At 45.8% G+C, this 27,352-nt stretch overlaps 1 protein-coding gene across 5 annotated transcripts in view; it reads right to left on the bottom strand.

The window, feature by feature from the left end:
- The window catches only part of PRR14 (proline rich 14), a 593,350-nt gene that overhangs the window by 37,997 nt on the left and 528,001 nt on the right, over positions 1–27,352 (bottom strand). For all 5 annotated transcript variants that reach the window (XM_085618443.1, XM_085618444.1, XM_085618442.1 and 2 more), the window contains one exon: positions 19,982–20,053. In XM_085618443.1, coding sequence (XP_085474569.1) covers positions 19,982–20,053 — 72 coding nt within the window. The remainder of the gene's footprint in view (positions 1–19,981; positions 20,054–27,352) is intronic.

The raw sequence follows: 27,352 nt of genomic DNA, 5'->3' as shown, positions 1-27,352 counted from the left end.
CCGCAAAACGGGCTGTGTCTGTAGTGGGTAAGTGTGTCTCCTGAATAAAGGCAACGTCCACATTATGCCTATTCAAATAGTGCACCACCTGCCTGCATTTACGCTGATTATTAAGGCCCCTGACATTCCAAGCCAACAGTGACAAGTCTAAGGGTAATTCATTTAAGCCTATCCGAGCCATCCAGGAGCGTGAAGAAACAGACGAGAACAGGTGTCATCATATCGCCCATATACCACCAAATACGACACACAAAATAAATGCTACTGAGATCAAAACTACCTTCCCCATCCCCCCCTCCCCCCACCCAGCCTTACTACAAAAAATGTGAGCCCAACCTGTAAACAAAAGAAAACGCACCATACATTTATGCCATGGGCAAACACAATTAACAGTAGAAACATTACAACCAGCATAAGAACCCCGAGGTTTCTACCAGAGGGGGTAGCAACACCACGACAGCAACCCAGCATTGCATAGCGTTCTCAACAAACATTTCATGAGTCCCCAACATATAGACAATGCAATAAAGAAAGATCATACAGTGCACCACTTCATCCCACCCCGGAGCCAGAAAACAGGTCCAAGCTACCACGGAGCCACTGTGCGGGGGAGATGGACCACCCCCTCCGCCCCGCGGAGGGCTCTTATTAGGTTTGTATGTACGACAGAAGTCCTGAACATCTGTAGGATTGTCAAAGAACCGCATCCGGCCCTCAATCTCCACCCGCAGCCGTGCAGGGTATAGCATGCCGTACTTAAGGCCGAGATCGCGGAGTGCCGCCTTTATCCCTGTGAACTTACGCCGGGCTTCCTGTACTATCGCTGTGAAGTCAGGGTAAAATGCAATTTTTGAGCCTTGCCAGGTTACGTCTCCCCGCTCTCTGGCCAGACGTACGGCAGTGTCTCGGTCTCGAAAGTTCATGATGCGGCTATCAGAGGGCGAGGAGGGAGTCCCGGATTTGGACGTGGCTCAAGGGAGCGATGCGCCCTCTCCACCACAAAGCCTGGCGTGAAAGAGTCTCTCCCAAATATGTCCACAAGCAAATTTTCCACAAAGACATCTAGACGACCCGTTGCTGTGGACTCCGGAACCCCAAGAATACGAACATTATTGCAACGACTGCGCGCTTCAAGGTCCTCGTTTTTAATGGCCACATCCTTTAGTATGCGCTCCATTCTGTCGAGACGCTTAGTTGCCTGTGCAGCACCGTCCTCAATGTCGGAGATCCTGGCTTCTGCCACATCCAGACGTCAATCATGGGCCTGTATCTTGGCGCCCATTGATTCCAGCGTCTTGTCCAGGGAGTCAAAGCGACTATCTATGGATCTGAACCCAGCTCTCATCTCCTGCAGCCAGTCCTCGGCCGGGGCCGGGGCCGCCGCGCAACCAGCCGGGCTCTCAGCATGTTCTGCCATGGCAGGGGCACTCTCTGATGGGTGATCCGCAAGCTTCACGAATAGAAGTATTCTTTGTTTCGGGTCCCTGCGACCCATGCCTCCGCACAGCGACCGGATTCCGTCCAGCCCACTGGGGTTCCTCTAGGGTGTCGACAGGCAAGGATAGCGTAGGACCTGTGAGGTTTCCCCGGTCTCAAAACAATGCGTGGTTCTCAAAAGCGCCTCCACATATTACGCAGTGTCATGCTTGTTACCCCTATCTCCGAGCCGCAGACCCATGCTACAGCGATGTAGAGGCCGGTTAACTCCGCAGCCCCGGTCGGGCCCAGGGCCAATGATGACCCGCACAGCCCCCAGGCACTGCGAAGCTCAGACCACTAGCTGGAGCAAACGGAGAACTGTTGGCCAGCACTGGCAAGAGTAGGCACCGAGGGGGAAAAACACAATCTTCCAGGGATCAGCTCCTCATGTGGCAGGACTCGAGGGCCGGGCAAATCAGGCAGGTCAACCAGCCACCTCCGGCCAGTGCACACGTCCACCGCTGAGGGGGGCAATGCAGGGGGCAGGAACGACCCAGGAGCAGGGGCATCTAGCAGGCCAACACTCTCGCCCCCCCACCGCAGCGGTCAAGCTGCCGCCCGCTCTAACACGTCCAACCCGCTGCACACAGGGAGAGAACGGGGAGCTGCGCGGGCGGGACCGCTAAGCGGCGCCGAACCCGTCCAGCTACACGACCGGCGCCGCTCGTGCAACGGCGCGCGGGGGGGGAAGCGGAGCCCGCCAAGCCCGCGCCCAGGCACCCACCACCCCAGCCGGCCCCGCAGGGTACCTGTGTCCGCACCAGCAGCCGCCGCCACCACGTCCGCTTCGTCTCGTCCCCTCAGGCCACCATCTTGTCCTTTCCACTTCGCGGGTAGAGCCGCATCCGGACCGCCAACGGACGCCTCCGTGGACACAGAGACCCCAAATTAGGCTCCCGGGATCCGGGGATAAAGCGGCATCGTCCGCCGTCTGTCTCTCGCTTCAGGAGGCAGGGGACATCATTGATTCTGCTGGGCTGCCGGCGGAGCTTCAACACCGCGCAGCCATCGTAGCTCGCGGCTTGGCCATGCCCTCAAGTTCTTCCAGAATTCAGGAAACCTAGAATCGACTGTAAATTTTTCAGCGTTTATGGCGGTTGGAGCAGCGCACACTTTTCTAAAAAGTTGGCTGCCAGGCTTTTGCCTTCACTTGATAGTTCAAATCCTAGGAAAAGGACGTTGAGGTGGGCAATTCTTGACTTTTTAAAGTTGAATTTGTAACCCAATATTATGATGCTCACCCTGTTCAAGTGCCTATCCAGGTCATCGTCTGTCAGATATATATCATCGACATACGACAATGCCTCGTCATCATAAGTTTGTAGTAACTAAGTTACCCTTGCTGAGAATAACCCTGGGCTGTTTTTGAATCCTTGGGGCAATCGACAAAATTGACGCTGCGTCCCCATTATTGAGAAAGTGGTCAAATATCTGCTTGCAATATTTTGACAAAAAAAAACATTTGTAATGTCTAATGTGGTTTTATATTTTTTACACACAATATTATTCATTAATGCTGTACTGTGTGCATTTTGCACTGCAAATGTTTTGCAACAAGAATTTAAGTGTCTGTAATCCAAAACTAGACGACATGTATTGTCTGGTTTGGAAACAGGAAACAAAGGATTGTTCATTGATGAGGTGCATGTTTTAATCATCCCCTGATAATAAAGTTGATCTAAAATCTCCCTGACCTGTTTTTTTAGCTTATTGCTTAACTGGGTACTGCCTTTGTGCAGTTGGCTGATTTTTTAACTGGATTTTATGGTGAGGTGAGTCCTCATCCCATCCTACATGATTTTTAGGTCTCGCCTGACCCAGCGCATGCACTGGTCTGGCGAGACTTATTGAGAGGGCTCCAAAAAAGTGCTACCAGGCCAGCTTAGAGCTACAGTGCATGTGCGCGGGCGCCGCGTTTTACCGCAATTACTTTCACTTTCGGCCGCACGGCCGCTTTGATGTTTGATCGTGATCGGATCGTGATCACTTTCACGCACGGCCGCTTTGCATAGCCAATAGGTCTCGCTTTTGGGACCTTATAAGTATTTAGTTGCGCAACTGTTGCATGGCTAAACACCTATAAGGTCCCAAAGGCGAGACCTATTGGCTATGCCAATGCTTGTTATACAGTGCTGGGGCTTGGGCTACTGCCCATTTCCTGGCTAATGTATATTTTAAATGAACTGGAATATGGTTGGAGAAGGCAGGCATAATGATGGCCTTGCCATGTGGGCACTCCCTGACAAATTCTGGTGGCAAGTCCTGTTCTGCTAGAAGTATATCTTAACCCTTTGAAAGATGCTCCCAAAAGACTCCTTTTACTTTTCTTGGTATGTCTTCCTCCATCCGGAGTGTTATTTCATATAACCTATGTGGACAACTAACCCTGGTGTCTACAGTCTCAACTTGTATGTCTTCATTCAAGTCCACTGTCTCCAGAAGTCCCTTCAGGTTCTGGCGAGCTATTGTAACTTCAGCTGCACTGTCCAGCATGGTCTGGGCCTATTCTCCGTTCCTGAGTTGGGTTCTCAGTATTCTCGGTATGTCTGATCTTTAGAGCTGCTACCTTTTTCTTGGAGAATTGAGGTTTTGCTTTATTTTTCTAAACGTGTTGATCGTCTTTGGACTTCACGCGTTCTTCCTTGTTTTCTGACCGTCCTCTTCTTTCGGATGTCTGTGACGATATCTGAAAGGTACGAGAGGAACGTGTATCATTATCCTGATATCTGTCAGGCTTTCTCAAATTATCCCTAGTCCTGAGGTTGTACCACCTTTTAGAGGGCTCCTTTTGTGGAGGAGACCTGCCTCGGGAATGAGAACGCTTCTCTTTGGAATTCTATTTGCAATTTTCCCACTTCTTTTTAGAAGAGGTAGGTGTGTTTTTAGGAAAGACCTTAGCAGGACTTTCAGACAGTTGTGGTTTTACTGGTTTCCCTCCCAGACTGTCTCTGCATAATTCCTCATAGAATCTTTCAATTATTCTGGCTAGTTCTTGAGGTTGTTCTGTTACATCAAATTCCCTTAGTTTTTGGCGGATTGCCACTGATGCTGCTTCTCCTTTAATATTAGATAATATTATTGTTGAGACCAGGTCGAAATTGTTAAGAATCTTCATACCTAAATTCAGAGCAGGCTCTGCCCCGTATTCCTTTTGAATCGGTTTCAGGATGTCAGGTATTACCGCCATAGACGGAACACCATGTGTTTTTGTATAGATCGCAGCAAAGACTGTGCCCCAAGAGGTGCAGTCTTCCAGATGTGGTGTGATCCCCATTGGTAAACAGATTGTTAGAATTCTGTGTTTCTCATAAGGGCTAGTATTAGGAAATACTGCTTCGATTGAGTAATTTTTTGAGCTATTCAGAATGGAATTTGTTCATGTTTTGTGGGCATTTTACCCATGCCTGCGTGTAAAGTTTGTGGAGTGATTTTTAGTGTATTCCCGTGATGAGGGGTTGGATTTTGAATGGTTAATGGTGGTTGGACTGTGAAAGTCCGCATGACCTATTGAGCCAATTGTCTATAAATTTTGATTAGCTCCTTGAGTTGAGCTAGTAGATCCACATCTGACATTTCGTCAATGTCAGGATGAGGTGTGTAGCCGGCTTAAATCGTCCATGTTGCTCCTGGTCAACCTAGTGGACCGAGCCTGGTAATGTGATTGTAATGTTTTAGGGCGCCTTTAAACCAGAGCCCATGCTCCTGGTATGTGAGTGGAATTTCAATATCCTCGCAATTAATATATTCCTCTGGTGGTTCATCTTCTTTGTAGAAGTGAAACAAGTGTGTTACTGGATTTGATTCTGGGAATACTATTCATGAATAGAATACCTCTGTCTGGTGAGATTCATGTGCCTCTATCACAAAAACTGCTCTACCACCTCTTGGTGTTAGACCATGTTTTATAAGTTTTTGACTGATGGCTCTCCTTAAATTTGGATGGATGATTTTAGCATCCTCGTCGGTTTCTTGAAAACCTGTACGATTAAAAGCTGCTGCGACATGGTCAGCCGCAGCTCCACCAGTATCAGTGTTTGTGCTGTTTTCAGACATGTTGAATTGAAAAATGCAGAGCAAGTTTCAAGGGAACAAAGATAAGGTGCACAATATTTTGGAACACTCTATCCTTCAACGTTGAACAAAACCAAACAGCTAATACATAGGACTTTCGTCCTACTCCGCTTTGGCGGATGTTATCCCTACCCACTCCAGATGACTTATGGAGTTTTATGAGTAGAGGGTCTCTGAGAAAAGCACGACTGAGTTACTTCAGTATCTAGCGTTAAATTACTGCCTTACCAAACCATTGGGCGCCATGTAGTGTTGTTCCTACATCCCTGATAGGCTCTGCGCATTGGAATACCATACACTATAGATTTGACATAGGAATAAGGTCAGTATGTCTCTATCGAGTATATTAAACTTAATTACTTGTGTGTGCCAGCTAACTCAGAGGTCACTAGAAACTTCTCGAATATACAAGAAGGGATTAGTCTCTGACAACCGCATAAACATGACAACTTTGTTTCCCTTTAGAATCGGAACAGTCTCAGAATCGTGGAAACAACATATAACAGTTTCACTCAGTCAATCGTGCATGCTTCGTTTCTACAGGGTTGCACAGAAATAGAGAGATGGGCGTTTCAATAAAAGGGTTTATTGAGCAGTCTTATTTCACATGCAAGAGATATGAATTGCTACAATCGTAGGACAGACTGCAAAGTACAATATGTACGAGGTTAGCAGTAACATAACATAATACTGCAATAGCATGGTTTGTAGCTATGACATATATTATTCAAAATACATACATAAATAACATAATGCTAAAATGTGATCCTCATCTGATGCTTCTAAATTGTTCTATCCCAGTGTACCTAACCTAAGTGCAGTACGAGGTTTGAAGTAGGTGCCATTTACAAAGTATAGCTAGCTATATTTTAGTTTAACCAAGAGTTGCCAAAAGTTTTTCTAAGTTCTAGTCAGCTCCATACCTGAGAATGAGAGAGGTTGGAAGGAATATGCTACTTACCAGTATGCATCTGTTCTTGGCATGTAGAGCTGCAGATCTATACACTGTGCATAGATCGCCATCTGATGTTGGGCCCGGATGTTTGCAGTTTGTTTTTCTTCTTGGACAATGTTTGGAAGTCACGAGTTCGGTGACTCCTCCTTCGGTCCGTACTGCGCATGGGCTTCGGCTCCATCCTCAGATTATTTTTCGCCAGCAGGGAAAAGATGGAGCGTAGTGATAATAGTAAAGAAACCCATGTGTGTTGTATCTAAATAAGATAGACTGGAACGGATACAGGTAGCCGGGGAGGCGGGTGGGCGTGTATAGATCTGCAGCTCTACATGCCAAGAACAGATGCATACTGGTAAGTAGCATATTCCGTTCGAGGCATATGAGCTGCAGATTATACACTCTGCATAGATTATATAGCAGTACCCAACCCTAGCGGCGACCACCGGTATCCGTTGCAGTGGTTTGAAACAGTATCTTTAATACAGCCTGGCCCACACTAGCTTGTTGTTTGGCGTGCACATCTACACAGTAATGTTTTGTGAAGGTGTGCGGTGTTGACCATGTGGCTGCTTTGCAGATGTCATCTAAGGGTATGTTCCCTAGAAACGCCATAGAAGCCCCTATCTTTCTTGTAGAGTGGGCTTTAGGTGGAACAGATAATGTTCTTTTTGCTTTGTGATAGCAAATTTGTATGCACTTTACAATCCACCTAGCTAGCCCTGATTTTGAGATGGGGTTGCCTTTATGTGGTGGAGAGAACGAGACAAACAGCTGTTCAGTCTTTCTAAAAGATTGTGTTCTTTGTATATAGTAAAGTAAAGCCCTTTTAACATCAAGTGTATGTAGAGCCCTTTCCGCAACAGATTGAGGTTGCGAGAAAAAACCCGGTAATTCCACCGATTGATTGAGATGGAAGGGGGAAATGACCTTGGGCAGAAATTTTGGATTTGTGCGAAGTATCACCTTATTGTGATGTATCTGTAGAAAAGGTTCTTGTGTAGTGAACGCTTGTATTTCACTAACCCTTCTAAGGGAAGTGATAGCTACGAGGAAAGCTGTTTTCCAAGTAAGGAACTGTAGCTCACATTTATGCATTGGTTCGAAAGGCGGTCCCATCAGCCCTGTAAGAACTACGTTTAGATTCCACACGGGTGAAGGTGGTGCTCTGGGTGGAATTACTCTTTTAAGGCCTTCCATGAAAGCTTTAATAGCAGGCACTCTGAAAAGTGATAAATGCTGTCTGTTTTGCAGGTAAGCAGCAATTGCTGCTAGGTGTAAACGGATGGATGTGTATGCCAGGTTACACCTTTGTAGATTGAGCAGGTAACATATGATGTGCTGTATGGATATATCTAAAGGGTTGATTGTATTGTTACGGCAGTAAACAACAAATCTTTTCCACTTTGCGGCATAGCATGCTCGAGTGGTAGGAAGTCTGGCTTTCCTGATAATGTTCATGCAATCAGGGGGACGGTTAAGGTATCCAAATTCTAAGATTTCAGGAGCCAGATCGCAAGGTTGAGCTGAGCTGGGTCCGGGTGCCTGATTTCTCCATGGTTCTGGGTTAGGAGGCATGGGGACAGGTGTAGTTTTTGGTGTGGTACCACTGAGAGCTGTAGTAGTGTGGTGTACCACGGTTGCCTGGCCCATGTTGGAGCTACCAGAATGAGTGTGAGTGTGGAGTGGAATGGTCTGGGGGGAGCGGGGGAAAGTCATTGTGTGGGCGGAGTGGCAGAACGGGCGGTTTTGTTTTGCCCCTGCCTTTATTATTGTTTCCTCTATATCCACCTCTTTGATAGCCCTTTGTAACGGTAGTCTGAGGAGGGGACTTGTAGGATGTGGAGGCGTTATCGGCAGAGTAGCCCCTGCCAGTGCCTCGAAAGGAGGAGCGGCGAAAAGAGCGCCTAGGAGGGTGAGACTGTAATGCTCCCATAGACTTCGCCGTATCTGTATCTTTTTTCATTTTTTCCAGGGCTTCGTCTACTTTCGGGCCAAATAAGTGTTGTTGGTCAAAAGGGTGGTTTAGTATAGATGCTTGTACCTCTGGATTAAAGACGGAGATTCTGAGCCAGGCGTGGCGGCGAAGCAGAACACTGGTGTTTATAGCCCTGGAAGCTGTGTCTGCTGCGTCAAGTGCACATTTAATAGAGGTGTTGGTAATAGTCTTTCCCTCTTGTATTAGTTCATGAGCCCTATTTTTATATTTTTCTGGGAGATGTTGCATGATAGTCTCCAGCTCATCATAGTGCGCTCTGTCGTACCTTGCCAACAGCGCTTGCGTGTTGGCGATACGCCACATATTGGCAGCTTGCGAGGCAGTGCGTTTGCCTGACGCGTCTAGGAGCTTGGACTCCTTATCAGGTGGTGGAGCCTCACCCGATGACTGAGAATTGGACCGCTTCCTAGCTGTGGATACCACTAATGAGTCTAAGGGTGCAGGTCCTTTAATATAGGCAGGATCTGTGGGGGCGGCCTTATATTTTTTCTCTATTCTGGGGTTTAAGACCCTAGCCCTGACTGGGTCTTTGAAAACCTCTGCTGCATGTTTGGTCACCCCTTTAAGCATGGGTATTATGGCAGTAGATTTATCTGCGATGTCAAAGGTATCAAGTAGGAAGTCTTCCTCAACTGGATCACTGTGTAACTCCACCCCATGATAATGTGCCGCCCGTTGTAACAAGTGGTGGAACCCCAAGGAGTCCTCTGGTGGAGATGGCCTGGATGGATAAAGATCATCCTGAGGCACATCTGTGACGTCTGGATTATGATAATCCTCCCATGGGTCTGGTGTTCCCGGAGGGGTGGGGTCTTGTGGGGCATCTGTTGGATCATAGTAGGGATCCCCTTGGTCATCAGGGTCTGGAGACGGGGTTGGAGAGCGATGAGGCAAGGGTGGAGAAGGTGGAGGGGGCGGAGAAGGTGGAGGGGGCGGAGATGGGGGAGGTGGAGGAGGTGGAGGCGGTGGGGAGGGTACTCTGAAAGGGGATGTGGCAGAGTCCTTCCGTTTTGGCGGTGGAGGAGGATCTGGCTTGTCTAAATGTCTTTTCTTTGAAGACAAAGTCAAATGTCCAGTCTTTGGATCCTTTGTTAAGGTCTTTTGTCGAGGATCTGGCGTGAATAGTTCCTCCGGCACCGATTGATCTGTTGGCGCCGATGTTTTCGGGGCCGACGGCTTCTTCGGTTTATCAGTGCCATGCTTTTTCGGGGCCTCCGATTTTTTGTTCGGTGCCGAGGCAGGCTTCGGCACGGGTGTTTCGGCGCCGAGGGATTTATGTTTGGTCGGCACCGAGAGGCCAGGTTTCGACACCGATGGCTTCGGAACGGAGCTTGGTGTGGTTTTCTTCGGTGCCGAAGGGTGTTTTTCGGCGCCGCTAGTAGGCTGGCTCGAGCCCGAGCCGCCGGGAGACTTATGATGCCTCTTCACCGGGCCCGAAGGTGGGGTGATGGAAGCGGTATGTTTGGTTTTGCCTAGGCCCGGAGGCGAAGGTGTAACCGGAGTCTCTTTCGGTATGGGCGCGGGAGTGGGAGGGGGTAGAGTACTCACGACCCTCTGCGCCGGTGTGATCTCCTCCACGTCGGAGTCGTCGGCCTCGGAAGCGCTGACGAGGTCGTCTTCCTGTTCGGTGTGCTGCTGTCCCGAAGCTCCGATGTCTTCTCCGAAGATGTCAGGTGGAGCCGAGGTCGATGAGTGCGCCATGCTGCGTCTAGCTCTTCGATCCCGAATAGTCTTTTTCGATCGAAAAGACTTGCAGGCGGGGCAGTCTCGGGCCTCGTGTTCGGGAGAGAGGCAGAGGTTGCACACCTGATGTAAATCGGTGTGGGGAAATTTAGACCCACATTTAGGGCACTTTTTAAAGGGAGTCCTTTCCATCGGCCGAGACCGGAGTCGAGATAGGCCCGAAGGCCGCCGCCGATGCCTGGAATCGAAGAAGTGCCGAAGAGAGAGATAAAGAAGATGATTTTGTCGGAAGAATATCGATGGACGAGGAACTGGAAAGGTTCGAAGCCGGAGCACGAAGTATTACATCCGAGCCCGATGGCGGAAAAAAACAATCTGAGGATGGAGCCGAAGCCCATGCGCAGTACGGACCGAAGGAGGAGTCACCGAACTCGTGACTTCCAAAGACTGTCCAAGAAGAAAAACAAACTGCAAACATCCGGGCCCAACACCAGATGGCGATCTATGCACAGTGTATAATCTGCAGCTCATATGCCTCGAACACTCTTTTCTGGACTCAATAGTCTAACCCCCGCAAGGGAAGTTAGAGAGCACTGGAGCTGGATTCTCTGCGAGGAGGATGGCAGCGTCAGGTCAGTGCATCAGGCTGGAACTCGATCTCCTTTAGAACTTGCCGTTGGCGAACCGCGTAGTCTGGGTTGGATCGAATCCTCCGGGAACCGCAATTTGCCAGGGCAAGTGCTGGTATATTTATACCTTGAAGGTGTCTAGGAATGCCAGTATTTACGAAAAAGTCGGGGAGAGGAAGGGGTTCATTCATCACCTAAGGAATAGATGTTCATGCATACCTAATGAGTTCTTGGAGAAATCAATATTCAAGCTGTGGGAAATTCCTAAAGGCTTAAGGGCCTGGTCTTCCAAGAAGTCGTTGTGACGTGGATGGACGGATGTAGGGGGCCATGCCTGTATTTGGTTTGTACGGACAATGTCTAAATAAGGGCCGTATTTCTATGTCCAAATAAGGGCAATGTGAATTGTACCTATATAAGGGCAGAAACCGGGAAACCTATATACGGAATCTAAATCTGCACACAACAGACCTGTACCAAGATCTCGGATAGGATGGCCAATGTGGAGGCCCAGACGGACACCCTCGAACTGGAGGTGGCAGAACTCAAAACTTTGAGGATTACTCAGGACCCTAAACTCACTGACATGATGTGGAAGCTGGAGGAGCGCGAGAACTGGCAGAGAAGAAACTATTTGAGGCTACTGGGCATCCCAGGAGGGGTAGAGGGAGTGAACTCCAGGGAGTATGTGATTAAACTGCTAAAATAAGCATTCCCCAAACGCTCAGGCTGGGAATGGGAAAGGGAGGTACAGAGGGTGCATCGATTTCCCTTAACCCTTAGGAAGCAACAGGCAGACAGCAATGCATACCCTAGGGCAGTACTGGTTTATTTCGGAAACTTCCTTCTAAGGCTAGTATCTTTGATCTAGCACGCCCTAACTCAAAAAGGGAATTCGAGGGAGTTTCTTTCTTCGCACGTCCAGATTTCGCCTATGCTACAGTGGAGTGAAGATGGGGGTTAAGGCAGATGTTTGCTCCCTTTCAGAAGCTGGGTGCAGAAATGTACTTGCAAAATCCGGAAAAGCTAAAAGTGATATTTAAAGGGCGCACCCATAGTTTTTTTTCTGAGGTTCAGGCCCAAGAATATCTAGCTGAATTGCAGGGTGGGGTATGATTCTTAGGAAAGTAATGTTAAAAGTACAAGATAAGGAAAGCAAATGTGTTTGAAATGTTCTTTTCTCTTTTTTGGTTGTTCCTTGATGGAGGGATAGAGGAAGGACAAGGGGAAGGTACTAAAGGGTGCACGCAGACAGGTGAGGGCGGGTTCGAGGGTGAGGGAGAAAACTGGGATGGAAGAAGGGAAGGAAGGGAGATGGAGGAAAAGAAGAGGGGAAAAAGGTGATTTAAAAAAAATAATAATAATAAGGTACTTGATGAGGCAGGGGGTGGGGGGAGCGGGATTTGTCCTGACAGATGACATAATTCAGGCCAAGTCTGGTTGCTCAGTGGAGTGGTTAGGGAAGCGGTGGGGGCTGGGCAAGGGGGGGAAGGGCGCTGGAACTTTATATGACCTGGGCAAAAAGTAGAAGAACGCAAGAAATCTGACAATGGGCAGCAGGTGCGTGTCATACCGGTATCATAATACTGAAGGCGGAGTTTCAAAGAGGCAGGGTGAAATTAGGTAAAGTGAGGTAATGACTGACAATCAGAAGATTAGAATCGCGACCATTAATAGATGCAGCCTAAATGATCCTAAAAAAGAGCCAGAACCTCCCTAGGGTTGAAACTCCTGAGGGCAGACATTGTCTGCCTCCAGGAAACATACATTGAAGCTTCACAGAGGGGTTTCTTGAACTCTCTGGGATATAGATTGGTAGCCTGGACCTCACAAGGAGCTCGCAGCAGTTTTTCATTCCCCATGTGGCGGTATATTCACGCTGTGCTCAATCTACGGCAGTGTATTAGATGATCCCTCTACTATAAATCAGGTATTTACAGAGTTATCGCAGCGTCCTTTACCTATAGTTCTATGTGGGGATTTGAATATTAACCTTCCAGGATGGTTTGATATAGGAGGGCAATCATCATATACCGGGAGGAAACCAAAGGTGTTTTAAACCCTGAAAGGAATGTGTAAAGACCATGGTTTGATGGATGTGTGGCATTAAAATAACTTAACGGGAGATGGGTACACCTATTTTTTGGCTCCACATTGCACGCATGCTCGCCTTGATTTTTTTTTTTTTGTGTCTAATAAGTTTGTCATGTCCTGTCAAATCGATCGATACCCGGGGTTCCTCTCGGACCATAATCCTCTTGTCTTAGAACTGCAAGGAATGTGGGAGAAACCATTAAGTTCATGGAGCTTTGAACGTGCACTCCTCACTAACTAGGATTATTGCAAACACATCAGCAGGTGGATTCCAATATTCTTTGAACAGAACAGTGCCAGCGCTTCCCTTTGCACGGTTAAGGACTTGTCTTAGGGGGGGGGGGGGAGACTCTAAGGTTTTCACTGAACAAAGGGAAGCAGGATGGACAGCTGATGAAAAATAAGCAAGATAGTCTCGCAAGTGCAGAGGAAAATCTAGTAAAAGTAATACAACAAGCAGGGAATACAAAGGAAGCACAAACGATGGTAACTTTTGCAAGGGCAGAACTAGAAGGGATATTGTGGAGCGAACAGCAGAAAAATATGTCACCTGGAAAGAGAGAACCTAAGAGTGCAGCGAGCAGGTTGGACACCAGTTGGCAGTAAGGGCAAGGCAGAGGTGCGCCAACAGCGAGATCAGAGAAATTCAGGATCCTGTTCTTAGGAGTGTCACTGATGCAAAGGAAATTAGAGAGGTGTTCCAAGCATTTTATCAAACCTTGTATAGAGAACCCAACCGGGACTGTCATGGGCAAAAAGAATTCCTTGATACAATTCCCGCTAGCAGATTAGCCATAGACAAACGAGATACCTTAGAGGAAGAGCTATTAAGGGAAGATATTTTTCTCACTATCTCTAGTCTCCCTCTGGGTAAAGTTGCTGGTGTGGATGCAAACCCCTCAGAATTAAAAAAAATGTTTGCCCCTCAGTTGAAAGCTCAAATGCATGCTCTTTTTAACCATATTTTTAATGGGGACACACTACCAGAGTCCTGTTCGGTGGCCAAAATAGCTGTATTTCTGAAGAAGGATAAGTCACTGGTTGAACTTGGCTCATATCGCGCAATTACATTGATAAACGTAGACACCAAAATATACTTCAAGGTACTAGCAGGACGCTTGGCCCAGTTTATCAAAAACCTCGTAATACATCAACTGCATGGTTTTCTGGCAGGAAGGGACACCACTGCTCACACTCGGCGGGTGACTTCACACTTTGATGCTGCGGAAGTGTCAGGAGACCCTATGGCTTTGATTTTGTTGGATGCTGAAAAAGCGTTTGATAGGGTCGTCTGACACTTTTTATGGCATGCAATGTACTCAAGGGGTTTTGTCCCAAGATTTGTCCAAGGAATTAAGGCCTTATATAATAACCTTATTTCTAAAGTCTGTATTTCTGGTGGCTCGTCAGGACCTGTGAAGATCACGCATGGAACTCAACAAGGGTACCCCTGCTCTCAACTCCTGTTCCCGCTTTATATAGACCCACTGCTAAGGAAATTCGTGCAAAACACTGCTATACCTCAAATAATTATGCATGGGCACGAAACCAAAGTTCTGGCATATGCAGATGATGTTGCAGTGCTGACGTCTAACCCAGAAGCTGCTATCAAGGTCACAGAGACCGCAGCATCGGCATTCAGGATATATCAGGCTTCTCAGTAAAAAAAAAAAGAGAAGACACAAAGTATCATCAATGATAATATTACTCTGGTTGATAATAGGGTAGCCAAAAAAGCATTATACCTCGGTGTTCTTATCTCTTCGAGGGTGGAGACCATTGTCAATCTAAACCTAAAACCCCTGCTGAGAAAACAAAGAAGGGGCTGGCATTTTGTATTTTTTTTTTTAAAGCAATTCTTTTAGAGTTTCCTATCGAATATTTTAAAATGTTTGATGCTAGATTTTTATGGGCCTATGCTAAGCCAAGAAGAGCGCTGAGGTATCTCTTGCTCCCAAAAGAGAAAGGAGTGTGGGCTCTTACCAATCTCAAGTTATATTATTGGGCTTCAATGTTGCAATATAGCCGGATTTTATTAGTCCCCGTTAACGACTTCTCCCAACTTTACTCCTTCTATATATGAACTATTGATAGATAGAGAGGCCTGGGGTTGTCTGCTGAGGCAATTGGAATAGAACCACTGTTAGGTAAGTAAAAGGCCTGGTTCGCTATTTGGAAACTATTAGGCCTGGGGAGATTAAACTTTTATACACAGATTGAGAATTATCCAAATTTACCTGAAATTTTTAACAATGGCTATATGCAAGCTTGGTACTCTGCAGGTATAGATAAATTGGGTACTTTTTGTTCTCCTGTAGGCCTGGTCTCATTTGACAAGCTAAAAGCAAGGTTCAGTATTAGCAACAAGGAGTTTTTTAAGTACCTACAAGTCTGGGATTACCTTCAGCGGAAAGTGGGTGGTACCGCTGGTTTTGGAAAAAATGTTTTGGTTGACATTTTGATAACACAGAATTCAATCCGCATTGGGACGATTTATCAGTCACAGAACAATGAAATGAAATACGATCTGGATAAACAGTGTGTTAAGTGGCAGAACAAGCTGACTGTCTCTGAAAATGAATTTGTAAAGACCCTTTGCCTATCCTAAATCGTTTTAATGTAGGCGAACACTCAAACTGGTTTTAGGCTGTACTATACACCGGCAAGATTCGCAAAGTGGGGCTCAGGCCGGGAACCAATTGTCTGCTGTGTTCCACTTACTGTGCTGATATCGTTCATATGTTTGCATCTTGTCCATCTTTAGAATCAGTAAAAAATTAAATACAAAACTTTCTCGTTATCAAATTGGATTTAAAAGTATCACTGACTCCAAAAGGAATTCTGTTACGGGTATAGGAATAGAAACAGACACCGGGCACAGACTATTTCCTTGCCCTATCTATGATGATTTTTTGACTTTTAATTGCTTCAGCGTGGCTAGACCCGCAGCCCCCTCAGTTTCAACACTGGCTTGCCCCCCTATTAGCCGTATATAAAATAGAGAAGGCGATCGATTGTAGGAAAGGCTCTAAGGCTTTAAAAAGAAAAATAATTTTTTTAAAAAAAGGACAGCTAATATGGGCACCTTTACTCACACCTGAAAACAGTTGCTGTATGTAAAGCTCCTACTGACTTTTAGCCCTGTCTCGTAGTGTTTATCTTTGCACACTGCACTTTAAATAATGCTTGGAGGTTTATATCTGTTTTTATATACCAGAATTATTTATTGATTAAACGTTACCAGGTTGTCTATCGCCTGCGGATTAAGCCCAATCTTGTACTTGTATATCCCGGTGAACATTATGAACCGTTGTATCCATGTGGCTTAGTCACTGATTGAGGGGTGGGGCGGGAAGGGGGGGGTTCTGAGGGGGTATTGTTATGTTGGAAAATGCTTAATAAAGATTAATATTAAATAAAAAAGAATGCAGCATGTGTGGCTGTAGATACACATGCTTTGCACAGATTGTATAGCAGAGCCCGTGGATGCAGCAGTTGTTTGAAAAAGTATACGTAGCACTGCCTGTCCTACATTAGCTTGTTAGCGTGCTAAAACATCTATGCAACAGTGTTTGGTAAATGTGTGTGGTCAGCGGCATATCGTGGGTTGCAAGGACCCGGGGCAATGCAAGTATCCTTCCACATTTCTGTTAAATTAAATGTTGCGCCCTTATCAAAGTTAAAATTTGTCGCTAAGTGGTCTATTAGTGGAACCCCCACTGTTCAGGAGGTCGGCAGTCTGTTCCTGGGAGATGTTCGGCTAAAAGATTGATTCTGTGATTTATTGCCCAATGTCAAATAGTCAGAGAGGCGTGACAGCTGTAGAAAGTGTGTCCCCGGCCGTTTTTGTACATGGTACATGGCTGTGATAGTGTCTGTGGAACAGGGTAGATTAAAAGCGGCCTTTTTAACATGTTTTGTGTGTTCCACCACTGCAGAGAGTGATGTGTGGCTGTCTACGAACACTAGATTGTCAAGTCGATCCAACGATTGAGTCCACTGTCATGCTAAACATTCCTGTAGAGGACACATGTTTAGTCTTGCAAGAGTTACTATGGCAATGCATGATGCCATCATCCTCAGAAGACACAGGAAAGTTTTGACTGTAGTATTGATTGGGTTGAAACTGTGGTTGCAGAGTTTGAAAATGTTGAATCCTGGCTGCAGTTGGATAGGCTAGACCTACTTGAATGTTCAGCATAGCTCCTAGATATGGTTGCAGCTATGAAGGTTGAAGAGGAGATTTTTGGGTATTGATAGTGAATCCCAGCTGATGCAGAAGATTTATGGTAATTTGAGTGTGTTTACGACTTAGGTGTGCATTGGCCTTGATAAGCCAGTCTTCCAAATATGGGAAGACATGAATGTTTTGTCTTCGTAAATGCACAGCTACCACTGCTAAGCATTTGGTGAACACTCTGGATGCAGTGGTGACTCCGAATGGAAGGACTTTGAATTGTTTCCCTGCTATGTCAAATCTGAGATATTTGTGATGTGCTGGGTGAATAGGGATGTGACAGTACGCATCCTTTAAGTCTAGTGCTGACATGAAGTCGCCTTGCTGTAGAAGTGGAAGCACTTGTTGAAGTGTGATCATATGGAAGTGTTCTGATAATATGTAGTGATTTAGAGGCCTTAGATCTAACATAAGCCATAGGGAGTCATCCTTTTTGGGGATAAGTCAAGTACAGGAAATAAAACCCTGACCCTTGATGTTGTATAGTAACTGGATCTATATCTCCTTTAAGTAATAGAGCTTGCACTTCCTGTTTGAGCAGTTGTTGATGTTCCAGAGAGGGCCTGTGGGTGCGAGGTGGAATATTGGGAGGATTGCTGATGAGCTACAGGTAATAACCATGTTGGATAGCCACCTGTCTAATGTTATTGACTGCCAGGTGGGAAGGAACTGTTGTAGTCTGCCATCGACAGGTGTAGGATGATCGGGGGGATGATAAGTGAGTCACTGCTTGTTGCTGGATAGGGCGTTAGAGGTTGGTGTACCTTTGCCCCGACCTTTGGAGTTCTTACCCCTGTAATTGCCCCTAAAATATCCTCCAGATGGGAAGGATTGAGTTTGTGGCCAGTAGGAAGATGTGGAGGCATCCGTGGAAGTGGTTTTGGAACCGGCTCTATAAGAGGAGTGACAAAAGGAGCCTCTATTATTAAGTGTTCTAAGTGCTCCCATGGATTGGCAACTTCAGTATCTTTTTCATCTGCTCTACGGCCTAATCTATTTGTGGGCTGTTTAATAAAGTTTGCTGGACTTTTGGCTTAAAACCAGAGATACACAGCAAGGCATGCCTCCATAGAAGGTTACTTCTCAATACGAGTCCAGTGTGCATCTAATGGAGGAGTTGGAAATTATTTTTCCTACCTGCACCAATTCTTGTCCCTTCTTTTTATGCCCCTCTGGGAGATATTGAAGTAGTTCCTTCACTTCATCATCCCAGTGAGCTCTGTCATACTTGGCTGAGTACTTCTGTATTTGCAATACGACAACGATTGGCAGAGTGTGCAGCACCTCATTTGGCTGACGCATTTATATGTTTGGATTCTTTAGCAGGTGATGGAGGTGGTGGTGTATGAGATCGAGAATGGTGCATGGGACTGGTAGCTGTGTCCCTTTTCTTCTTTATTAAAGGTATTGGAAGATCAATGTCCTGTTGGAAAGAGGCTTGCCTCTTAGATGATGATACTGACACAGTTTTTGTGATAAGGCGGCCAGTCTCTCGGTGTATATGGATCCTCTTTTGTTTTGGATCGAATCTTTCCTGTATTGTCTTTAAAAGTGGCTCAAGAAGTGTTGTGGGTGTCGATTTCTGTTTCAGTGGCGAAGGTTTCGGAACCGAAGTCGATTTCACTTTTGGAAACGATGGAGTGGAAGTTGAAGATGTGTTATCTCCGTGCGAAGCCGGAAGGCTTCGTATAAGCATTCAGTGCCGAGCCCAAGAGCAGGATAGCCAAAGCGGATTCTTGGTGCCTACCAAGGCCGGATGGCAGTGGTGGCCCGGAAGCCTTTTGTTTAATCGGAGCCGAAGGTAAGGGCTTTCAGTACTTACGGCAGCTTGACACGGTGGAAGATCATCTGCTCACAAATTGCAGACTGCGTTAAAGTCGATCTAGAGCAGAACCGAAATGATGTCAGTTCCATCGGCAGAGTATCATTGATAGAGTCGAATGAGTGTAAGGTAGCCCGGACGGGCTCGAATCCCGCAATCGGAGTGTTCTGACCCGACAAGTGAAATTCTTCCGAGCTTCGACACGTGAGGGATGGAAAATGCATTTGAAAACAATAGAGACAAGGGTAGAGTGGATTACGCACCGAAAGGATTTTGAAAACAGTCTTGAATCGGAGCGTCGTAGTACACGTCCAAACCTGAAGGCAGAAAGACAATAACCTAACAATGCAGTCGGTGCCCATGCACCCTATTACCAAGCAGAGGAATCACCTTACATCGTGCCTCTAAAGACTTCTTTGAAGAAACACAACTTGTAAAAATCCGGACCCAACACTAGACGGCAGGAGTATGCAAGGGAAAGCATGTGTATCTACAGTCACACATGCCTCAAACAACAAGTTCCACTCTAAAATGTGCAGCAGAAAAACTGATAGTGCACATCAGAGTAAGGCGATTCAGGGGTACACTACTTTTGAAAGTATACGCGGTGGTGGCTGCATACAAGTTAATGATTCTCTTTCAGAAGCACTCTATTTAGAAACAATTTCAGATCCACTTGATAGGTGTAAACATACCCCATTGTTTGGTAATAGCAGACAGCCAAAAGGTATCACTTTTAAACAAATGCACACCCTCTTATTGTCTGGATTTAGCCTTCAACCTAAAAATCCCAACTGAGAAAAAGAGGATTAATTACATTGACTAGGATAGCTCACAGTTCACTTCAAAAAGCATTTGGTCTGAGAATGAAGGTCGACTTTGTGGATAAGAGCTCAGTGGGATTATCCAGCACACACAAAAGAGGATTTTTATAAATGTTTCACATTATATCAGAACACACAGTGTCACCCTCCATTGTGCACTCCCTTACTCCCAATCGCCGCACATGCTGTACCTTTTCTCTGTTGGTGTTCTGTAGTTCTTATTTGTGTAAATTTCTTCCAAGCTGAATTCAGTTTTGTTCAATCTGAAAGAGAAAAAGCAATTTACGGTGTCAGCTATTTTTATGGCTCTCCGACCGAATCCCCTATGAAAAACTCCTTACAGGTCATCCATGTGCCCCAAGGTGCATGTTCAAATAGACACTGCCCCTAGGTCTTTGTGTCGCTCGTCTGTGAATGCTAAGTTACTTCACAAACTTTAGCAGTTGCATGGATATGAGCTGAGGGATACCAACGGCAATTGCTTCATCAAAGTTTAGTGTGAGGAAGGATCAGGACACAGTGGGTCTGGGGGTGAGAGGGGGTTGGGGGGACGGAGAGTGCTGGAAGTGTGGGGGGTCTGACACTTTAACCTTGTGGTTGGGGGTGAGGTAGGGCAGTGATGAGCTTAACGTGCAGGAAATAATATACACTGTTCCATTGGAAGAGAAAACATTTTCATGGGAAAATACAGAGGCTCAGTTAAGTTCACATACACTGGACTGGGAAGGTCTTAGGACAACTACGGGTGATATATGCTACACTTACCTGTAAGAGGCTAATGAGGGCAACAAAAAAAAGGGAAGAATTTGAGAGATTATAACTATGAAAACTTCCTTGAAACAACATACAAACTTGAAGGCATTTTTGGAACGAAGGATCTATGTCATATTCAACACCATGATTTGGAGAGAGACGGTACTCCCACAACTAAGAAGGAAGGGACAGGGCAATCACACGGACGGAGGAAGTACCCCTTGCATAGGCAGCAGTGGGCATACAGAAGTGTGGAGGGTCAATGATTTTGAAGCCTGAAAGACACAAAGATTACAGCAGTGAAGATGAACTGGCCAGGTCTCAAAATTACTCGGTCATGAATTTAGTAAGTGAAAAAAGACATTGTTCTGTAATTAAATCAGAAAGGCAGAACACTCGGAGTACAGCTAAGTAATAGGAAGTATAGAGGAATTTAAAGACCTCCATGCTGTTGTAGAGTCCCTTAACAAGGACCCTCGATGGAACTGTTGCTATACAGCAAGTGCTCAAAAACACACTAGAGGCAATGCTGCAGATCCATGTCCATATGCGAATCAGAAAATTAAAAGATTGGCAAAGACCAATAGGTCTTGGGTAGGAGGGAGTATGCCTAGATGAATCTGCAAAGAACATAAACCTATCTAATGCTTTGGGCCACTATGGATTGCTTATCTTGTCAATTTACCACCAGGAGAGTAGAAAAAAAACCTATGTTGCCGTAAGATTACATTACATGTTTTGGCATAATTTGAAATCCTCATCATAAGTGGCTACCTAATGTGCGGGAGTCACATCTGGCCAAGGAATTGTCACAAGCCTTCTTCTCTGTGGTGCAACCATTGAAACTCCTGAAGATGGAAAAGTTATAAAGATTAATACCAGCTCTTCAGTAGTGCTCTGGTCACCATTCCTGCTGTTCCTGGAGGGGACGGTCTAACACCCTACTAGAGACCACTGGTTGCTAAATTGGATATCTTTAGTATTTCCATGTGCTGGCAATTATGAACAGACACTGTATTAGATCACAGATCCAAAGATTTGCAGTTAATCTTAATCCACATTTCCTGAGATGAGCCAACAAAGAAAAGGACAATAGTGAATTGTGACCAAAGCAACAAGTTCAGAAGAGTGCTTCAAAACAATGTTTAAATCAATATATTTATCCAAGTAACACAGCTATGTAGATCAAAGTATGCACATGCTGGGATCTACCTAAAACCATATTTTAAGAAAAAAATAAGGATTGTGATAAGTTAATGATTCTCTTTCAGAAGCACTCTATTTAGAAACAAACCCACTATTGCTGTGAGTGTGCCATTTCATATCAAACTTTGGGAATCATGGATTCCCAAAGCTGTGTTGATTTTAATCGCCCCTTTAAAGATTCTGACAAAGACACTTTCTTTTACAGCATTTGCTTCGAATGCATTCAAGATGTGTGGTATACTGGTCAACTACCTAAGTGCTGCGTGAGCCTGTCATAATAGCTACAGGTTTTTCTTTTGCTAAGTTATTTAATGCTGCAAACTTTCTTTAGGTCCAAGTTTAATTACACCATCTGATTTTAGGTGATCAGAAAGCAGAGTGATTGCCAATTACTCTTCAGTGAGGAACTATGAATGTGTTTTCCCACAAAAAAAGAAATAGGCAGTGGTAGCAATGCTACTTAAAACTCGCACACTAACAACCTGCCTCATTTTAAGTACTCAGCTATTCGTGCTAATGGTTTATAAGCGAATGGGCCACAATTTCATATCTTGGAAATGTACTAGTGCTAATAAATTCAGTTCTAGAAATGGTACCCACTCTTGGATTTTCCTTTGACTCATTGCCAAGAACATCAAAGAATGCAGAATGCAGTCGACACATACTTTCCAGAAAGCATTTAACAAGGCCACAACAACAATATGCAAGCTAACTTAACATAGAGAGCCTTCAAATATCAGTGGCTTATGTAAAGCATGTGACTGTCCCAGGCGTAGCTGAGCTCCATTTTGATTACTTATCATTTTCTAAAATCTGGATTTACACTCATGAAATACAGGAAATAAAAGAGGTTAGTGGGTCAAGGAAGGTGGACTAAGAACAAGCAACACATAATGCACTATGGTAACCTATTACTTCCTGTCAAATACAGTACCTCCTGCTACAGACACAAATAAATAGATGTTAACATTTACCTCTTCAGAAGCTGCATCGACTGCTTAACACTTCAGAAAGCATGAGACTTTTCAACAAGTAACTGACGTGGTTTTAGAGGCTGAATTGCCAGCATAAGCAACTGACAAGCCAATTGGAAGAACAGATGGACTTTGTGATAAAAAGAAAATGTTACTTACTGGTAACAATCCGTCTGCAGACTTTAGATTCACATGATGTGCACATTCCATTCCATTTAATGTTGGGCTTGGAACGGTACAAATTCTTTTTCTTCAAAGAGCACTTTTAGTTTCAAGGGCCCTCATTACCTCTCCTGAAATCCACAGTGCACCAGGACACCGCTCCAACCTCATTGTGTTTTAGGTCTCTCCTAACAGACAGTACCAATCTGTCTTGTTGCATATTCCTACAGTGGGCTTACCACTGGATAGGTAAATTGTCACTTACATTTGCTTGCTTGTTAGCTATCCTTTCTTGGCGGACTAGTATTCACCCACTGTTTACATTTAGGGAACAGTTTTTTCTATTTCTTTTAACACTCCATGAGAGTGCATGCTTTTTCTAGTGCTCTCCACGTTTTGTGCTGTTTGCCTCCTCCTTGAACACTGACCAACCTGCACTTCATGATGCTTCCCCCTCATCTGGCTTTATTTTTTAATATATGCATACCTCCCATGCTTCCCAACTCCTCGCAAGCATATACATTTTTTATTTGGTACTCTAATTGGTGTCTGCCATCTTAAATCTGTAAATAAAAAAATAAAAAGGTGCCTGCATCATTCTGTTGGCACAGCCATGCATGGAATGTCACAATAGGGGCAATGTCATTACACTTTTGTTTTTGTTCGACAATGCTGTACAGCATTGGTGCATAGCATAGGCAACACCAATAGGTCCATAAGGCGAGACCTATTGACATCTCCAATGCTTGCTACTAGTGAAATGGTGTTATAGGGTCTGTGTATTACGCAAATAGGAGAGGAAACAAAGTAGAATGTTGAAAGGTTTTGCCTAGAGCTTGCATCTAGGTAGGTGGGTAGGGCACACATGAATCTACAGGCGGCAAACCTACTGTCATAGTGTAGCTGCAAATCACATGCTGGGCATATATCAATGAGTAGTAGCTTAAACCCTAAATCTGCATCTTGCAATCAGAGCCAGAAGACCTCGAACAATGTATTGTACGGTTTGCCCTATTAGTGCTTCTTGATGGGTATGGATGTCCAAAAAGCAGTACTTGTTCTCCGATACTGGAAAATTACCTAAGAATGCCATTGTTGCTCCCTTATTGCATGCTGAATGTGCTCTTGGTTAGTTATGCAGTGTGTGTGTGTGTGTGTGTTTTTATAACAAAGCTGGACGCATCATACAATCCATAATCCGAACTCTGCTTTTGAGATGGAGTTGCCAAACTGGGGCTGTGCAAAAGAACAAATGTTACTTACCTGTAAACTGTGGTTCTCCAGTATTGGTGTCTTTCATAGATTCACATGCTTGAATATTCCCAGTCGTCGAAGTGGGAGTCCCACGGTATATAAAAAGCAATAAGTGTCATGTATATACATAAACATACATAACCACATAATAGCATATACATATCCAAATAAACTTTATATACATTTCAGAACTAACATATCAAGGGAAAATACCATAGGATAGTATTGACACATAGGAAAGCATTGAGAAAAAGAATCACTTTACTGACATATCAATGTCGTTTTATAGTCCAAACTCCAGCCAATCAGGCGCAAGCACCATCTAGAACCTTCTCCTCAGAGGCTCAGGTCCTCAGATTTTCGAGCACTAGAGTAACAACAGAGCCGAAGGAGGAGAAGAGAGCCTCTGAGGGGAGGAGAGTGGGTCGCATGTGAATCTATGAAAGACACCAATACTGGAGAACCACAGTTTACAGGTAAGTAACATTTATTCTTCTCCAGTATTTGGGGTGTCTTTCATAGATTCACATGCTTGAATAGAATAGTGAGCAGTAAGCAGCAGCCTTGGAGAAGGCCGTAATAATAATATTGCCTGAAATACAATGACAATGTATTTAATACGCAATAAAGAATTCCCAAGGAGGAGGGAAGTAGCAGAGGCTCACCTTATTTAAACAGATTCCGTAGAACTGCTTGTCCCACAGCCGTGTCCGCTTCATTAATCGATTCCAGGCAGTAGTGCTTCGTGAACGTGTGCCTGCTGGACCACGTAGCTGCCCGGCAAATCTGGTGGATGGGTACACCAGCGAACAGAGCAGTGGAAGATGACATGGCTCTTGTTGAATGAGCCCTTACTCCAGAAGAAAGAGGCTTGCCAGCCCTTTGATGGCAAAAGGAGATTGCTGAAGAAACCCAACGGGCAATCGGGGGCTTGGTAACCGACTGTCCTTTACAAGTGCGTCCGTAGGCCACAAATAGCCGATCCGATTTGCGAAAGGATTGCGTTCTCCTAATGTAAAATTTCAGACATCTCTTCAAGTCCAGAGAGTGTAAACTCTGCTCCGCCGGGGACTGCGGATGCGGGGAAAAAGGTCTTTAAGATTACTGGTTCATTGAGATGGAAATCGGATGGCACTTTAGGCATGAAAGCCGGATTAGTGCGGAGAATAACGCAGTCCGATCTGAATTGAAGAAACGGAGGTTGTACTGTAAAGGCGTGGATGTCACTGACTCTGCGGGAGGAAGTCAGAGCAAGGAGGAGGGCCACTTTCCAAGTTAAGAATTTGAAATCCGCCGAGTGGATTGGCTCAAAGGGCGCCTTCATGAGCTGAGCCAATACGATGTTTAGACGCCACGTGGGTGGAGGTCGCCGAATGGGCGGGAACATTCGGAAGACGCCCTTGAAAAATCGTTGTATTACTCTAGATGAATAGAGAGAGAACGAGCCATCCTGTCGAAAGCGAAATATTGCCGCTAGAAAGACCTTTAAGGTAGAGTGTGACAGTCCGGACTGTGCTAACTGCAGGAAGAACGGCAGAATGTGTTCAGGGGAGGCGTGCACTGGATGAATGTGAGCGGACGCACACCAAAGACAAAATCGCTTCCACTTTAGCTTATAAGTCTTCACTGTGGAGGGCGCCCTTGCCCTAGCTAACACCTCCCTGCAGGCTGGCGGAATGTTCAAATGAGCAAATTCAAGGTGCTCAGGTTCCAAGCTGACAAGCTGAGTGAACTGGGATTCGGATGGCATATCCGTCCTTCGTTCATTGTTAGCAGATCCGGCCTCGGGAGAAGAAGGATGGGTTCGCATTGGGAGAGGAGGAGCAACTCCGAGAACCATGCCTGCCGAGGCCACCGTGGAGCTATGAGGAGTATCTGGCATGGTTGTTGCCGCATCTTCCGCAACACTCGAGGAATCAGAGGGATCGGCGAAAAAGTGTACGCAAATATCCTGTACCAATTTTTCGAAAAGGCATTTCCGCACGATCCTTTGTGGGGAAACCAGCTTGCGTAGGACTGGCATTTGGAATTCTGAGGGGTTGCAAACAGGTCGATACTCGGACGACCCCAACAGCTGAAGACAAAGTCCAGAGTCGGCTGATGTAACTCCCACTCGTGGGTCGATGACGTTGACCGACTGAGTGCATCCGCCAGAATATTGGAAATGCCGGGCAGATGGACTGCCTGTAGCGTAATCCGATGGGCTATGGCCCAACTCCAAATCCTCTGAGCCAGACGTGAAAGCAGTGGAGATCTTGTCCCGCTCTGCTTGTTCAGGTAGTGCATGCAGGTGGTGTTGTCCGTCTGAATGAGGACCGACTCCCCTTGGAGCTGGAGACGGAAGGACTTCAGCGCCAAGAAAATGGCCATCAGCTCCAATCTGTTGATGTGCCAGAAACGCTGAGCTGCTGTCCACTTGCCCTTGATGGATAAATCTTGAAGATGTCCGCCCCAGCCTTCCATGGATGCGTCCGTGGTAAGAACGAGCTCTGGGGCTGTTGTTAGAAAAGATGTTCCTGCTGCGATGTTGGAAGGACGGGCCCACCAATGCAGCGCGTGAGCCATGCGGGATGTTACCACGAGCTGGTCGTTGAAGGAACCGGAGACTTGACGCCACTGCTTGTCCAATTCCTCCTGAATGGCACGACTCCTCAGTCTGCAATTGGGGATCAAAGCGATACATGAGGACGCCATCCCCAGAAAAGACTTTAATGTGCGGACTGAAGCTGACTGTTTTGCTGCGATGGAGCTTGCAAGCTGTCGAATTCGGGCTTGACGTTCCGCAGAGGCAAAGGCCATAGCAGTGTTCGTGTCGATGGTCGCGCCCAGAAAGGTCTTGCACAGAGCTGGTTTAAGCTGAGACTTTTGCAAGTTGATCGACAAGCCTAGAGACTGAAACAGATTGAGGCAGCGCTGAGTATCGAGGGCCGCTTGGTGGGATGATTGGGATTTGATGAGGCAATCGTCCAAGTACGGGCATATTTGTATCCCTGTCAGTCTCAAATAAGCCACCACCGGAGCCAGGATCTTTGTGAAGACCCGTGGAGCTGAGCGGAGGCCGAAGGGCAGGACCTTGAATTGGAAATCCCTGTGGCCCACACGAAAACGTAAGTACTTCCTGTGGCGTGGAATTATGGGCACATGGAAATAAGCATCCTGAAGGTCGATTGTTGTCATGAAATCGCCCTGAGAGAAGAATTGAAGGATGTCCTT

This window comes from Triturus cristatus, chromosome 7, assembly GCF_964204655.1.
Source record: "Triturus cristatus chromosome 7, aTriCri1.1, whole genome shotgun sequence".
Lineage (NCBI taxonomy): Eukaryota > Metazoa > Chordata > Amphibia > Caudata > Salamandridae > Triturus > Triturus cristatus.
The sequence above is the reverse complement of the archived record's forward strand: the minus strand, read 5'-3'. Positions and strand labels throughout refer to the sequence as shown.